This window comes from Staurois parvus, unplaced genomic scaffold, assembly GCF_062004578.1.
Source record: "Staurois parvus isolate SC_StPar_1 unplaced genomic scaffold, SC_StPar_1.0 ptg000275l, whole genome shotgun sequence".
Lineage (NCBI taxonomy): Eukaryota > Metazoa > Chordata > Amphibia > Anura > Ranidae > Staurois > Staurois parvus.
Window position 1 is genome coordinate 4,016,002 of NW_028318071.1, and position 17,785 is coordinate 4,033,786.

The 17,785-nt window shown below is 41.4% G+C and overlaps 1 protein-coding gene across 6 annotated transcripts in view; it reads right to left on the reverse strand.

Moving 5' to 3' along the window:
* Positions 1-16,922, reverse strand: part of LOC149459085 (latent-transforming growth factor beta-binding protein 3-like) — a 999,560-nt gene extending 982,638 nt beyond the window's left edge. For 2 of the 6 annotated variants that reach the window (XM_089681663.1, XM_089681664.1), the window contains exon 1: positions 16,025-16,922. In XM_089681663.1, coding sequence (XP_089537789.1) covers positions 16,025-16,268 — 244 coding nt within the window. In that variant the 5' untranslated portion in view covers positions 16,269-16,922. The remainder of the gene's footprint in view (positions 1-16,024) is intronic. The other 4 variants (XM_089681665.1, XM_089681661.1, XM_089681666.1 and 1 more) reach the window with 3 other exon arrangements.
* Positions 16,923-17,785: the final 863 nt, after the last annotated feature.

Below are 17,785 nucleotides of genomic sequence, written 5' to 3' on the forward strand. Positions count from 1 at the left end.
ATGTTGAGATTCACTGGGGTTTCTTTTTTACAATATATATTTATAATCTTTGCACAGTTTTGCACGATATATGATATAAGCGCATTCTGATTTTGTTGTTTTTTATAGAGATGATTGGCACCATTCTGGTCTCCAATCAGCTTTATGGTCATCTGGCAGAAACATCGGCTGCATTCTCGGGTTCCTCCGATGGCACGGGACTGCCCGAGAAGGCCGTGGAAGGCAACAGTGGAGGGGGCCATCGTCTCCCGCTGCTTGTAAAAACAATCCTGCAGCTAATTAGCCACTAGGATTGCATTTACATGAAAGCCGATCGCCGGCTGAAAAAAAGGATACCAGGATAATGCCTGCAGCTGAAGGCATCATCCTGGTATAACCATTAAAAGTCCAGTGATGTACCAGTACGTCACTGATCCTTGTTGGGTATATATGCCATGTTCTTTTTTTTTTTTGTGGGCAGCCTATGGGCTGAATGAAAAAAGAGAAGAAATCTCTGCCAGAAAAAGTGTGTGGTATGCCCACCATTAGAATATACCGTCCTGCATCCACCCACTTCTAATGGTGGGCACACATTAGATTGCACGTTGCCACATGCGCCAGTTGCAAGATTGTATAAATGTCTAAATAGTGGCATGCTTGAATAAAAATTGTCCACGTATAAGTGGTACCCCATATGGAAAAGGATGACACCAAGTCCCAAACTATCTTGCCACTACTCCCCATGTAGTCTGGGCATCCGGGGGGGGGGGCTCCATTTGACTCTCTTTTCCCTCATAAATCCAAAACTTATATGTATAGCCTGCTTCCCTCTCACAGGTCTTATACATCTTGACCCCATATCTGGCACGCTTGCTGGAGAGAAATTGTTTGAATGCAAGGTGGCCAGAAATATTAATGAGGGATTCAAGGTAGATTTTTTTGCTGGGGAGTATAGACATCTGCAAATTTTCGGTTAAGGTGATTTATGAGGGGCCAAATTCTGTGGAGTGGGTCACCCCGAGGACGACAGAGTGTATTGTCGTTGAAATGCATAAAACACATACTCTCATATCTATGCCTGGCCATGGCAGCAGAGAACATGGGCATAGGATGAATTGGGTCTGTGGACCAATACAACCGCAATTCATTTTTTTTAGTAATGTCCATGTTGAGGGTTTGGCCCCCAAAAAATTTAAATTTGGGAACCGTAATGAGTTTCCATGTGAATGGTGTGGCAAGGTTTGAATTTGGGTTGGCGGTGATAAATTGTTGTGCATATAAATTGCTTTGATCCACAATCAATGCATACAAATCTTCTGTGAAAAAACGCTCCAAAAAAATCAAGGGGAGTAGTTAAATTTGCTGTTTCCACCTGAATTCTGGGTTGGGCAGTAAATGGGGGAAGTACGGGTGCTGATTCTGCGAACACTGCGGTTTTGTGTGCAATGTATCAAGTGACAGTGACCTACTGACACTGTACCTGCTGGGGGAGAAGGGGGGGTAAGTGTAAGGGCTAAACGCAGGTGCTGGCAGGTGCCAGGGCTGATCCCGCTATTGCTGCATTTTTGGGGACACTATACTAATGTGAACGCTGGAATAGTGCTGATCAGGTCAAACATTGATCCATTCAGACACTATACTAGCAATGGAGGTTTATTGTGTATGAGCGTGTTCCTGGCAATCAGTGGGTTAATTGTGATTACTGGTGTACTGACGGGCAATCTGACGCTATCTGGGAGGGGCTTGAAAACCATGGGAGCGCGAATCATATATATATATATATATATATATATATATATGTGATTTCGCGCACCCGTGCTGCCCTGTAGTAGTATTTCTGCTATAGGGCGGTCAGGAAGTGGTTACAGAAGCGGTTTGTGTTACAGCGTTGCGTTACTTTTACTGATAATTGCGTGGTCATGCAATGCTGCACCCAAATGAAATTTACGTTCTTTTTTCCCACAAATTGAGCTTTCTTTTGGTGGTATTTGATCGCCTGTGCGTTCTCTATTTTTTGCGCTATAAAAAAAAAGGACTGACAATTTTGAGAAAAAAAACAATATTTTGGACTTTTTGCTATAAAACATATCCAGTAAAAAAATTTAAAAATCTAATTTCATCATAAATTTAGGCCATAATGCGACACATCTTTGCAAAAAAAAAATCACAATATGTGTAAATTAATTGGTTTATGTGAAAGTTATAGATTTACAAATGGCAGTATAGATACTGGAATTTGTTATTTTTAATACTAATAATGGCGGAGATCAAAGACTTATGGTGGGACTGACATCCCCAGTGAAACCAATACAATGATCAGTGCAAAATAAAAACACTGACACTGTACTAATGGCACTGGAGAGGAAGGGGTTATCAATGGGAGGCAATCAAAGGGTTAACTGTGTGAGGGGAGTGTTTTACTAGGGGGTGGAGATCTGTGCTTCACTGTAAGCACACCGATCGAAACGGCTGTCCTTCCTGTCAGTATTTGCTGTCAATCACCGGGCTCCAGCGGGTAATCACCGGCAGGGACCCAGTGACTGACACCCGCTGTCGCGATAGGCGATGCAGGTATGGCGGTTGCACGCACCCCCTACCCGAAATGCAAAATCACGTATATATACACATGTGATTTTGCACAGTGGTATCGCCCTACCGTAGTAAAAGTACTGTGGCTGGTCGGCAAGTGGTTAAATAGACTATTGCAGCAATAGCTTCAACTGACGCATCAGAGAAAATATGAATCTATCTATGGTCAGCAGTTGAAATAGAAATTGAAACATAGCAAAATGAAATCTGAAGTTTTTCTAATGACCTCAAAGAACATCTCCACCTTTCCCACTTGTGTTGTTTCTCACTAGGTAAAGGAATATCCCAGTCTATGTTCTCAGTAGATAACTGTCTTAGCAGGATCTTACCTTGAATGGTAACTGGAGCAATGAAACACAGTGGATCATAGATACTGTTCACCACCGACAAGACTCCTCTCTTAGTGAAGGGTTTGTCACAAGTTGATACCTGGAAGGTGAATGTATCTTGTTTGATGTTCCAGAGCAAATCCAAACTTCGTTGTATAGGAGACACATCTGTACCTAAATCAAGGTTTTTTTAGACTAGTGGCATAGCCCTCAGAGGGAAAGGCATTCATAAGTTCCTGGCTGTTAGATATAGTCTTGTAAAGTCTAAGCTTTGCTACAGACAGCATTTCCTTTGTTCTGGTGAGAAGATCGATTGCTTCTTTGGCAGATGGAAAGGATTTGAGTGCGTCAATGTAGAAGTTTCTTTCAACAAATTGGCGGGCATCAGATCCATATTTATCTTCTCCAGCCTGAGCCTTTCTCCTCATCCCGTAAGTTGCCACTGCAGGGGAAGGACTGTTACCGAAGACATGTACCTTCATTTGATAATCTATCCCTTTCTTGTTGGCGTCATTGTCTTTGTGTCAGAGAAACCTGAGGTAGTCTCTGTTGTCCTCTTTGACAACGAAGCAGTGAAACATTTGTTGAATGTTGGCCATTACTGCTATGGGCTCTTGTCTGAAGTGGATCAGGACTCCTATTAGACTTGTTCAAGTTGGGTCCAGTAAGGAGCATGTTGTTAAGAGAAACATCTTCATGCTGAGTGCTGGAATCAAAGGCAACTCTGATTTGGTCTGGGTTGCGTGGGTGATACATGCCAAAGGATGGAAGGTACCAACATTCTTCTCCCTCCTTTAGTGGAGGTTCAAGCTCTGCATGATCTCTGTCAAATATATTTTGCATAAAGTCCACAGAATGCCTTTATGCAAAATATTTGACAGGACGTCATATGATGCCCAGTCACAACGGCGGGTGTTCCACCCGGCCGTCAATCTGCTATAGGCCGGGCGGGAAGGTGTTAACCATATAATCACTCATATCCTCCACCTTCTCTATCCACAGAGCCATTCATATTACCAGCTTTCGATCACCATAGTTCCACTCATTTTCTAACCATTGTGTCTCCATGGTGTCATTCCTCTCCTCCACCTGCCCTCTCCTTGGTATCTATCATCTCCCCTGTGTCATGTTTCACATGACTGTCATATGCCTTTAAGTGTTCTCTATATTGTGTCACTGCTCCTCCCTTTCCTCTGGTTTAGTTAATGCTGTATAGATAGCCCACCCTTTTTCCCAGAAATGTATTGCAGCTTCTAGCCTCATGTCATGAAGCAGGTCACATTATGATCTTTTGACCTATCCGGTGTATATGGTTGTAAGATTCTCTCAGTTTATTGTATAAATTTCACAAAATCTACAAGATATCTTCTTATCTTCTGCATTGAGTCACTGGCTGTGTCATTCAATTGAGATTGGAGTTATCTCTATCTCATCACAACTGAAAGTTAAAGAGATCACACTTTCAATGCTTAGATTGGAGAGACAGAACAGTCAAAAGATCAATGAAATGTCTTCATAGGATCCTTGCTAGTTTTGAATACACAGTGAGATGTTATATGGACAGCTAATACAGAGTGCAGCCATCTCTACACAAGCCTGTACATGTCTACAAGTATATCTCAGCATAACACTCATCTGTGTCAGGACAAATTATTTATGTGAATGTCTTACAACTGCAAGTTTATACACTGCATCTGTATGCATTCGCATGTGGCTTGTCTGTGAAATCTTATAGAAAGTGAAAAAAAACTTTTCTGCAACCATTGCCTAGGAAACCTGAGCTCACCCACAGAAAAATTGATACATTTCTCTGTAAACTTTCTATCAACCCCTCTCCTTGCTCACATGTTGTTTCAGGAAAGTAATATACAGTCTGGGGAAACTAATATGCAACCACAATCAGAGCTTCATCCAGAGCAGGACTTAAACCCGAAATTATACAATAGAGAAAACCGCTTAACAAAACCAAGCTGGAAAGTGCAAGAGAATCTCAATGCTGACAAGTTAGAATTGCTGTCTAATATTATTGACTTATGGTCTAATACTGTTAAATGCATGTCTACTCTCTCCCAACAATCTCATGAACCAATACAACTAGAGGGCGCTATCCAGCAATTGAATGTTGCTTATGAGAATTAGCAAAGACTGTGTGTTAAATATATTGCTCTCTTAAAGCAGTACATCACTCAAGGGTCATCAGTGATGTATTTAGATTTTCTGCTGCTCTAGGCGACACAAAAATGTTGCCCCCCCCAATGAGAGAGCAAGAGAGTCAATAAGTGTGTGTATGTATATATGATTCTCTTTCTCTCCCTTTCTTTCTCTTCTCTCTCTCTCTCCCCCTTCCCTCTCTCTCTTCCCTCTCTCTCTCCCCTCTCACTTCCTTCTTGTTCTCTCTCTCGCTTCCCCCCTCTCTATCTCCCCTCTCACTTCCTTCTCTCTCTCTATCTTCCCTCCCTCTCTCCCCTCTCTCTCCTCCCTCTCCCCCACCCCCCTCTCTATTCCCTCTCTCCCTCTCTCTTCCCTCTCTGTTCCCTCTCTTTTTCTCTCTATTCTCTCTCTCTCTTCCCTCTCTCTTCTCTCTCTCCCTCTATCTTCCCCCTCTCCCTTTTCCCTCTCTCTCTTTCCTTCTCCCTCTCTCTCTTCCTTCTCTTTTCCCTCTCTCTCTTCCTTCTCTTTCCCCCCCTCTCTCTTCCCGTTCTTCGTTTCTCAGATTGTATGTGACTGCACACACACACCTGCACCAAGGGCTGCTGATCTCTGGGCAGCAGGAAGGAGGGGGGGAGGAGAAGGTGTGTGCAGCCCCATATGATCTGTCAGTGCAGGGAGGGAGGCAGGGAGATCCCACAGAACAGTTCACCTCCTCTGGGCTCTTCTCTCCCTGCTCCAGGCTGTCCCCTGGTCCTGGCTCATCAGCTGCTGAAGGGAGAGGTACAGGAGCATCGCTCTGCAGCTGCCCTCCCCCACATTTATCCTCCTGTTGTCTGGGCCACTGAAAGAGTACCAAATGTACCCCTCTGATGGCGGCTCTGCATGGCTCTGTCCGCCGCTGCTCACAAGGTCCCTTCTTCCGGGGTGCGGTGCCGCCCCCCTAAAAATTGCCTTGTTTGCCTCGCAGTAGATAAGCCCCTGAGGGTCATTGGAAGAATGAAAGAAGTTTTGAGGAGCTCAATCTTGAAAGAGACAATTTAGTGGTGTGGACAAAGACAAATGCAGAAGTGAGAATAACACAGCTCCATGAATCCAGATCTTATCGCTCTGCATCTACTAGACACTCCACAAGATCTTCCAAATCCCTACAATCAAGGTCTTCTACACTCAGTCAACTAATAAAAGCCTGTACTGATGCTGAAGCTTCTAAAATTCAGGCAGCTTTCGCCCAAAAGAAAGTAGAAATAGAGGCTCAGGTCGCATATAAGAACGCAGAAATGGAGGCTCAGGCCGCACATCAGAAAGCAGAAATGGAGGCTCAGGCCGCAGATAAGAAAGCAGAAATGGAGGCTCAGGCCGCAGATAAGAAAGCAGAAATGGAAGCTCAGGCCGCAGATAAGAAAGCAGAAATGGAAGCTCAGGCCGCACATCAGAAAGCAGAGAAAGAAGCTGAAGCCATGCGCCAAAAGGCAGAAATTGAACTTTTGGAAAAACAATGTGAGCATGCTACAGCCATGGCAAGGTTAAGGGTCTTAGAACAAGCTGCTAGTGAAAACGAAAGAGACAACAGTTCCAGACACTCAGTTGTATCTTATGTCTCGGATTCTTCACACACCTCTTCAGAACGTCAACTCCCTATCACTACAGCCAAAGTACTCAAAGTCTCTTCTCTGCACCTACTATACCTCAAGATGATTTGCCCTTATATCCTCCAATACATCAGACTGCAGCATCTCAGCTAGCCGCAGGCACTGGTGTGAATTTATTAGACCAACCATCATACTTTGGCACCAACAAAGTACCTCCTAGCAAATGCACTACTCTACAAATTAACATGCCAATAGACTTTAAGCTAGCTCCGGCATTGAATGCGTTAGCAGCAACATATGTTCTCAAGTCACTCCACGTAATATCACCAACTCTGTTCCACCTGCAGTCATGCACCCAAAATATGAAAACATGGACACGTCACAGTTTGCTAAATACATGCTCCGCAGAGAGCTTGTTAAGACAGGCCTCACCAAGTTTGATGACAAGCCTGAAAATTACAGAGGCTGGAAATTCACTTTTAAGGCCCCAATGAGTGACCTAGACATCAATGCCACAGAGGAATTAGATCTACTCATCAGATGGCTAGGTCCCCAGTCTACTGAATGCATGAAGAGGCTCAAAGCAGAGAAAGAAAACCCTCCAAGAACCTAAAGAACTTTTGAAGAAATTTGGGGTTTGCTACAAATGCTGTGCCTCCGCAGAACACTTTGCAAAGGACTGTAAAGCGATCTTCAAATGTATAGAATGTGACAGTGATAACCATGTGCAAGCTCTTCATCAATATTCGCACAACTCTACTACGCTCACAATCTCCCTGAGGCCAAGCAAGGCGGGGAGCGCCCAGATCAAGCAGCACCCACCACCCCAGTGTTCTCTACATGTACAGAGGTCTGTGGAAAAGGATTCTGTGACAAATCCTGTGCAAAGATATGTTTCTATACCCCAAAGGTCAACCTGAAAAGGCCATAAGACTGTATACTATTATGGATGATCAGAGTAACAGATCTCTTGCAAGAACACAGTTTTTTGAACTGTTGAACATAACTGGAGATGCTCTGCCTTATACCTTAAGCACTTGTTCCAGCACTACAGAGGTCTTAGGTAGAAGAGCCAGTGGTCTTGTAGTTACTCCTCTGAATGACAATGTGGAAATATCTTTGCCTACTATCACTGAGTGCAACCAAATTCCAAACACCAAAGAGGAGATCCCTACTCCTGAAGCTGCTTTTCACCATTCTCACTTAAAGCACATAGCCAACCACATACCAGCCCTCGATGAAAGTGCTGATATCCTGCTCTTACTTGGTCCAGACATCCTAAGGGTGCACAAAGTTTGTCATCAAATCAACGGTCCACACAATGCACCATATGCTCATCATCTGGACCTAGGATGGGTCGTCATAGACAATGTCTGCCTAGAAAAGGACAGGAGGTCCTCCTTAGTCTCTTCCCTTAAAACACATGTTTAAACATGCCTTTAAGTGTTCTCTATATTTTGTCACTGCTGCTCCCTTTCCTCTGGTTTAGTTAATGCTGTATAGATAGCCCACCCTTTTTCGCAGAAATGCATTGCAGCTTCTAGCCTCATGTCATGAAGCAGGTCACATTATGATCTTTTGACCTATCCGATGTTCATTGTTGTAAGATTCTCTCAGTTTATGGAATAAACTTCACAAGATCTACAAGATGTCTTCTGGATGAGTCACTGGTTGTGTCATTCAACTGAGATTGGAGTTATCGCTATCTCATCACAACTGTAAGTTACAGAGATCACACTTTCAATGCTTAGATTGGAGAGACAGAACACCCTGCCTCCCTTCTCCATGTTCTCATTTCTGACCTCTGCCTTCCCTTTACATAGTGATGTTGCTCTCTTCTACCTCCTATATCTATAGTGTTATTGCACTCCTCCTCCTCCCCATACCATAATGTAATTTCTTTCCTTTACTTCCCTATCCATGGTTCGCAGCTCTCCCTTCCACCTTCCTTCTCCATAGTGAAGCTGGTCTCCCTTCTTCATAGTGTTGCTCCTGTCCTCCACCTTCTTTCTCTATAGTGACAAATCACTATCCAAAATATCTTTCCAAAAGTAGTAACAGCACTTTGTAATGGTGAATGGAGACACTGCCTATTAACTTGGTGACATTGTCTCTAGGTCTCTCTGTATTTGGTAAAATGACAATGATTATTGTTGTTTTGGTGAAATAACGTTAGTAATGAGCCATGTGACATAGTTATAATTATTGTGCTGTCACTCTTGTTGTGTGCAAATATAATGCAATGCTTAGCCATGGTTAATGTTCATATGACTGTGAATTGAGGATTTATTTAGTTAAATTCATTAGCCATTGTTTATTAGTTTCAGTATAGTTGGTTAATATACTGCCATCTTGTGGTCATTTTGGTTATTGCACCATCCTTTTCTGTCTTCCATCTTGTGTTCCCTCCCACTTGTGATGCGTTTCATTTTTCTTTTCATGCTGTCTTTATTGGGATGAATATGGCTGCTAGTCTCCAGACCACATGTAATCTGTTCACATCAGAGAACACATTACCATGTTTTGACCTGCAAATACCGTCTTTTTAATCATCTGCTGTAACCTGCTACATTCAATCAAGATCTTCATGAATGAGAAAAAGGTGTTTGGTGAGTTGATTTATCTGATAAAGACTGTCCATGGTGATTATATCTGCCTATACAGGCCAGGCATAGAGGTCTCAGAAAGATAAGTCACTAAAACAACAGTTGGAGTCAGAATAATTAATGCTCTGATGACTTGGAAATATTTATTTTTAGATTGTCAAAAGGTATACTGGTGCACTTGGTGTACTGATGTAACATTGATAATGCAAATCTCTATACCTCTGAATTTTGAAAAAAATCTACTCAACTGTTTAATTGTTAGATGACTTAAATTGAAAAGGTAGAAAGGCAAAAAGCAGTACAGCATAGTATTCTGTTCCCTATGAACTGGTACAGTTGACCAGTACTACTGGAAGCTTCAGTTTGATGATTGCTCAGGGTTCAAACTTATCAAAAACCAGCCCTGCCTCACAGCAATAGCACAGCATATTAGTGCAATCTCCAGAGGGTGTTGCAGTTGCACACATAGGACTTTGATAAATGTTGTCTAAACATTGGAAAAGTACTTGGGGGACATTTATTTACAGGTTGCATCTGGAAGTGGTTAAAGCTTAACTCCAGGCAAACTGATAAATATACAGATGAAATACTTAACAGGGAGCTATATTACCTGCTACAGAATGTGTTTTTCCATCCATCAAGTTCTGAAATGTACTTGTCTTTGCCCCATAGCACACCCCTTTCTGGCAGAGAAGACCTAAATTTTCTAGGCTACAGCTCAGTAACACTTACAGGTCTTGTCCCTCTTCCATTCTGTTAGTAGAAAGTAAAAAAATAATCATCACTTACGTTTAGTTCATGTTTAAAATCAAGATATGAAGTTTTACTGGGAGCAAAAGTGGAGAAAACTATGATTAAAGCATTGCCACTTGCCCCCTCATGTGGTTATGATCCAATAAACCCATTTTACTATAAAATATCTGCTTCTAAGCTACCCAGGTATATTTATGAACATTGGTTCCTCAGCATACCAAAGGCTTAAAGAGTGGCTAGAGAAGTGCTTGAAACCGTTTTTTTCCTTCTAGATCAGTGGTCTCCAAACTACAGCCCTGGAGCCACATGTGGCTCTTTACCTGCTTTTATCTGGCCCTTGGGCCCTTATTCCTCCCACTGTCAGCAACAGTGGGGCATAGTTCCTGCCACTGACACTGACAACGGGGCCCTATTCCTCCCACTGACACCAATGATGGGGCACTATTCCTCCCACTGATGCCAATGATGGGGCTTTATTCCTCCCACTGATACCAATAATGAGAAACTATTCCCCGCTCATACCATGTTCTGCTCCACTGGTCACAGTCCAGCCCTCCTAAAGTTTGAAGGACAGTGAACTGGCCCTTTGTTCAGAAAGTTTGGAGACCCTGTTCTAGATGATCAACTGAAAATGAAAGGTGGTAGAAACACTTGTATACTTGGGGATAGCTATACATCAGGACATCTCTGTTCAATAAATTTAAACAAAAAGCTGTAAAGATATAAAGATATAAATATTGTAGGAAGTTAAGGAGAAGGGGGGGGGGGTGGCCTAGCCAAACCCATTCCTATATTTTCTGTCAGCACAGCTACATTTAACAGGTTGGAAAGAGGACATGAGGACTGATCCAATTAGTAAAATTATGTCTACACTATTTAGAGTAGCTAGGTAGTTTCCCACTTTAGCCATGATAGATAAGGTCTGGAATAGGATTATTGCCAGTATAAGGGAAATACTGATTATATACAAATTTTCCAGAGCCTCAATTTTCTGGAGTTATTATAACTGCAGGGATTTAATCAATGGTTAAAAAGAGGCCTTGTGTACATCCTACGATTATATCAGGGTCAATATTTGAAAGATTTTCAGACTTTCCAGGATATTGGTCTACCTACTAAAAGGTTTTTCCAATATTTGCAGCTCAGGCATGCCATCCAAACTCAGTCTAGACAGATGCCCTGGGTTTATGTGTCATTCACAGTTCTTAATCAAAGCCTAGCAGCGACATCTAAAAGGGGACAAATAACAAGACTTTATAATGCATTGCTACAAAAAAGGACAAAATTAAATTCTCTGAGGTGCAGATCGTAATGCCAAATGGATATCAGGCCCCTGAATGATGAGGAGTGGTCTGATATTCTTTATAAATGTTTAACAGGTATCCCTTTCTGTATCTCAGAGACTTACTAAATTGTTTGTTATACATCGGACATATTATACCCCCCAGAAACTTTTTAAGTGGCATAAGAGGGATAGTCCTCTATGTCCACGATGTGAAAGGGATGTTGGGACACTGGTGCATATGATGTGGAGATACCCTAAGCTAGTCAGATATTGGACTTGTGTACTGGACACTATTAGTGTGTTTAGAGTTAATATTTTGATGGAACCCAAGATCTGTGTACTGGGGTGGCTGGACAGAGAATGATATACCCCTCAGACCTGTATGGCAATCCTTCCTCTGCAATTTATAGCAAGAAAATTGATAGCACAGAATTGGATTTCTACGGTCCCCCCAACCCACACCTATGGGTGAAAACAGTAAATGAATTCCTACAAAGAGAATATATGGATTATCAACATAGTGGGTATCCAGATAAATTTACAAAACTGTGGCGTAACTGGCTGGACACACCAGGATTAAATTCAGCACAATTAGTTAAGGACAGGCAGGACCGATGCTAGACTATTTTGCACCCTAGGCAAGACCAGCAACTTGCGTCCCCGCCCCCCCCCCTAATATACTTCTAGTGACTATGGATGTAGTATCCCTGTATAATAATATCCCTCACAAGGATGGATTAGCTGCATGTCACAGATCCTTATCATCCTCACCAAACCACAAATACACTGCTGAGGATGTTACACAGCTCATTGAATTCATACTTACACACAACTACTTTACTTTCAATAAATACATCTATCTTCAATGTATGTGTACTGCGATGGGAAGTAAAATGGCACCCCAATATGCCAATTTATTTATGGCCTGGAGGAAAAATTCCTGAAGAGCATGGAACAAAAACCATACAGATACTATCACTATATTGATGATATTTTCATCATATGGACAGAAGGTGAGGAATACCTAAAACAATTTTTTACTCATTGATCAACACTTTTCATCCATCAATCAAACTAAAAATGGAATACTCAAACACACACGTCAACTTCCTAGACACCACAGTATACATCAGGGATGATACGCTTCACACCTCAATATACAGGAAACCCACTGACAGATGCAACTACCTCCACAGTTCTAGCTTCCACCCCCAACACACGAAACGTGCCATCATACACAGTCAGGCTATTAGATACCACCGAATATGTTCTGACCCAAGAGACAGAGATAAACATCTCAGGACACCAGCAGACGCCTTCCATAAGAAAGGTTACAAGGACAAAACTATCAATACCAACATAAACAGAGCCTTGAGAACCCGAAGAGAAAATCTACTTCAGTACAAGGAGAAAAAAACAAACAACCGTGTACCTCTAGTAACCACATATAACCCAACACTAGAAGGAATAAGAAAAATAATCAAAGATTTACAACCGATCATAACAGAGGATGGAACAGAGGAAAGAAATATTCCAGCAACCACCAATACTAGCTTTCAGGCAACCCCCCAACCTCAGAAATAAACTAATCAGTAGGAAACGTCCTTCTGATTATGATGTCACAAATAATGGAAGCAAACCCTGCAATAAGAAACGCTGCAAACTGTGCAACCAAATCAATCCATCAAAAAGTGTCAGACACTCAAAAGGGATCTTCAATATCTCCGGCTCATACAGCTGCACCTCTAGTAATGTTGTGTACCTTATCCAGTGCAGAAAATGTAGCAAAGGATCTATGTTGGCGAAACAGGACAGAAGTTGCAAACAAGGATGAATTTGCACAGACATACCATCAAGGAACATAAAGATGACCTTTGCACACCAGTGGGACATCATTTCGCACAACCAGACCACAATTTGGGAGAACTCAATATTTTAGTTCTTAAAGGAAATTTCAAATCCATTCAGGAAAGAAAAACTTTTGAACTAAGAATGGTAATTCTATTTGACACAAGAGATAACGGCCTGAATTTGGACATGGGATTCCTCAGTCATTATCCAACAGTTTTATGACTATCAGCGCAAGCATGACTGCCTCTGCTAGTGTTGTCTCCCCCCCAGACTTTGCTTTTGCTGTAACTTATCTCTGTTTTTTTTTTCCCATCCCCTACATCTCTTCTAACATTCTGCTAAATCTTTGTTTCAGTACTGCTTAGACCTGAAGAAGGGGACATTCTCCAAAAGCTTGTCCTCAAAATTGTATGTTAGTACAAATAAAAAAAGTATCACGGACAGTACTCAGTTGTTCCTGTTTCTCTATGGAAAGAGAGAGAGAGATACAATGTATCTCTCTCCTCCATTCAGAGAGAAAAAAAAACAAGGCGGGTGGGCTGTACAGTGACTGATCACTGTTATAGCCAATCATAAACTATCACAGCGATCATGTGATCTGAAATTGGGGAGTCCCGATCGTTAGAACAGGACCCAGGGCTCTCAGTTACACCCTGATCTTTGTGCTGGGAGAAGTGCTGTGCGTCGCGCTCCCAACGCAAAGACAGGTTACGCAAATATGCGGCCCCACGAAAAAAAGCCCAGTTCTGTGAGGCCGCATATTTGTGCTACATTGGCGTGAAGGGGTTAATAACAGGGAAACAATAATTATTTGTTGTACATAGTATAATTTAAGATGTTTGCAGAGATCGGGTTTCAAGAGGACAAGAGGAGCCTATGTCTGTTGATAAACATACTGTACAAGTATATATTGTAGGTTATGAAATATTTAAAAATTAAGAAAACTGGAGACAAAAGTTTGGCCAATGTGAATTGCGTGTACGTTTTGTGAAAATAGAAAGAAAAAAGAAAAGTTTAATAAAGATGATCTGATGGAACAAAACAATAGCTCTGATCAGCAGATGACAATCCACCAATCAGAGCAATTCCCCCCAAAAGGTACTGCTGCTAGTACAGTGACATTTCTCCCCCACTCCCTGCTGTCAGCTGTCACACTGTATTAATCCTGCAGCACCTCGGCATCTCTTTCCATCTCTTTGCACTCACCCCCCCCCCCTCCCGCACCTATCATGGCAACACTGATCCTCCCCTGCAGCTTCCCTCATCTACCCTCCCACTCTGAAAGATGTAAGGGGAAAAAAAAATTGAAAAAATGGTATGGCCACCTGAGTTTAAAAGTGGAGCGCAGGGCCTGGCAGCGAAACCGTTAAATTCTGATCATAGATACACTTTAATGTGTCTTTAAATCTGCCTGAAGTTCAGTTTTAATCTTATTTTATGTAAGAGCTGTGAAATCGGGTTCAAAAGGATGCAGGGAATTAAAGTGAAACTGAAGTCCAAAAAAAAAATTACCAAAGGAGTTGAGAATCTGTGAAAAGTAAATTCCTGTTTGCTTTGAAGAATCCAATAATGTGCAGATGCTTTTCACATAATTGAATAATTTAAGTGAATATTCACACACTTTTTGAGCAATAAGTCTCTACTCCTTTAGTAAATCAGCTGATTTGTCTTTTACCTTTTTACTAGCATTTGTTTTGTTTTGTTTTTTATTTGCCTGAAGAGCAAGTACACTCTGGGCATCTGAGTTCCATTATCACCAAGTAGGAAGATGCCAGCAGCTTCTGCGAAGCTAAAAAGCATGCACAGTGTAATGTACATGTTGGGCATGTGAGTTTTATCATCACTAGCCACCCTAAGAAGGAAATTTCCAGCAACAGAAGAAGCATTTGTGAAGATAGCAATGGAGGCTATGAAGTGGTGAGGGAGTGCACAACACTGTCAACTGGATAAGAAAAAATTGAGGTAGTGTGCTATAACGTGGAAGTAATCTGTGCAAGCCCTTAGTTCTCTCTGATTCTTTGTCTTAAATATAATCCTGAAAAAAAGACTCCAAATACTTACACCTGGCAGGTAATGAGCTCTTCTCACTTTGAAATGTGTTGGAAAAGAAGATTCTGCCAGACGCTGTAGAAGAGGGCAAAGGGAGTACTCGCTGCCTGCCACAGAGTTAAGTATTATATTACCTTTTGCATGATGTGTTTATTTGATTTTTTTTCAAACAACAGAGTTGTTTTCAAAGTGTTAAATGTGGTTATAGGTTAGAAAATATAATAGCATGTTGATTTACGTTTATCTGACTACCAGTAAGGAGTCCAGATTTTTTTTATTTCAATTCAACTGTTAAAACCAACAGATATGAATTCTTTAACCTATTTATGTCATTTAGAATAGTAATGTGACTAAGATTGCTTCCAGATTAGTAGATGTCCTTTCCAACAGCATTTTTTTTAAAATGAGCTTAGCAAAATTCTTCACTTCCTAAGCAAGGCAGACATTGTTTGTATTGTCATTGATGCACAAGTTTTCTACAAAATTCCAACACCTTGGGAGGGGAAAATTCTTACTTCTTTTAAACTACTCTTCTATGTAAGAACTAAATCTGCTCTTTCCGTTTCCTCAGTAATACTGTGAGGAATCCTCTGTGTATGTTTTTAATGTATCACTATCAATTTGTAATGTTAACAACAAACCAACTATGAGTGAAGGTGCACTAGGAGAGTGAAAGTACATTTTTTTTCTCACTTTGTGATTTAATCACCCTGTGTCTGGTGGTAAAGAAGTTATATTGTTTGTGCATGTGTGTCATCCCCCTGAGAATTTACCACACTTCTTCACTGTCTGCTCCTACAGAAAACTAAGTGCCAACTGTCTAGGTCTCCAGGAAAAACTCACCCACTCGAAATCCAGATCCTGTGAGTGTGTCTGTTGAGCCTCCATTCTCAGCAATAAGCGTCATGTTGCTCCCTGGCTTGCAAACATTATGACAGTAGCCTTTGTGACATGTCCTTTTACACACCACAGGGGCAAAGACCACCTTGAAGCTTTCCCGTGTAGCTGATGAAGAAAGATGAGAGAAAAATGTCCCCATATAGAGGACAGAGAGAAGAAAGGCAATACAGCAGCGTGCAAAAGTCATGCTGATCTCACAGGACTCTTAACCTCTGTATGTGTGAATATGCTTCTTTAATAGCTTGTGGTCTGGAATCACTAGTTGTCATTGCATGTGTACAGCATTATCTTGGGATGCCATGCAAGACAATGTTCACAGTACTAACCAAGATTTCAGAAGCTGTGTTGTTCTACTACAAACAGTTACACCTTGTCTGTCAACTTATAAAGTTACAATTAAGTATATCATATCACAATATAAGATTGTGTAGACTCTTTGTGACTACTGAACAGATATGTCTATGCGCAGTGAAGATATTTTAGTAAATGTTTTATCTATATACCTGTATCCATCTGTCCAACACTGCTGCATGCATGTGTGCCTGCTCTTCAGTTCATGTCTGGCTTTGCATGTTGAAAGGATGTATCAGCTGAAAGAGAATCAAATAAAAAGAAAACAAAGTAGAATGGTATGTGTTAAAAAACAAATACCAAAAGGATAAATAGAGATGCTAGAAGCTCAAGACATCAGAAAAGGAAGAAATTAGAAGAGGAAGCAGAAATGGATAGTATTAGACAGTGACAGTCGCTGTAGCTCGACACTTCGAAGGCTTTAGGAAGAAAGTTTTCCGGATGAGAGTAATGTCTTGAGAGCAGCTAGGAAAGAAACAGGGAGTGAGAAAACAGGAAGACGGAGGAGGGGGAGTGAGGGAGTGAGAGAGGCAGGCAGGGGAGGGGAAACAGACAGAGAAAGTGGGAGTAGACTGGAAAAAAAGGGAAAGAACAAAAAAGTTATACACCCAGCTAAATGACTGGGAAAATGGAAAAAAAGATTGAAAACAAAAGGGAAGAAAGCGGAGAGAAAGAATTGAGGCAAAAGAGACAAAACAGGAATATAGATGCAGACAGTAGTCACAGGACCTGCTAAAGCAAGGAACTTGAATTTTAAAAGTTACATCTGTGTAGCATAAAACCCGAGGAATACACAGGGGAAAGTATGTGAACTAAAGAGATGTTGGGAATGTTAATACAGCTATTTAAAACTACAAGATTTCACTCATTTCTTCAGTGTTTAGGTAGAAGAGACTGTACAAGTGTATGGAAAACACAGTCCACACACAAGACAAACTGGAGAAACGTAGACTAAAACGAACAAATACCTTTTTGCTGATGTCATTCACTATGGGGTTTTTTTTTGTTGAGAATTTAACCATCTGTGAATAAAGCAAATAGACTGGTAATGACTGTGGGACATGTGGCACAAAAAATTTCCAACTCTCACAGGAATAACTGTCTTAATTGGGGACTTCCTAACTTATTGTAAGTTACGTGTCTATACTTATCCCACTTGCTGTGTAAGATATTTAACTGGACTCCATAAAGTAGAGAGTTTATATTTAGATGAGATAGCGAAGAAAAATGTAAGTCTGGACTGAGAACCCTCTATTTAATCACATTGTGACAAAAACATTGGAAGCCCTGCTCCTGTTACTAAAGCTGGCCACTCATACTTCAAAGCAGTGTGAATAGAGGAATGTCAGCTGC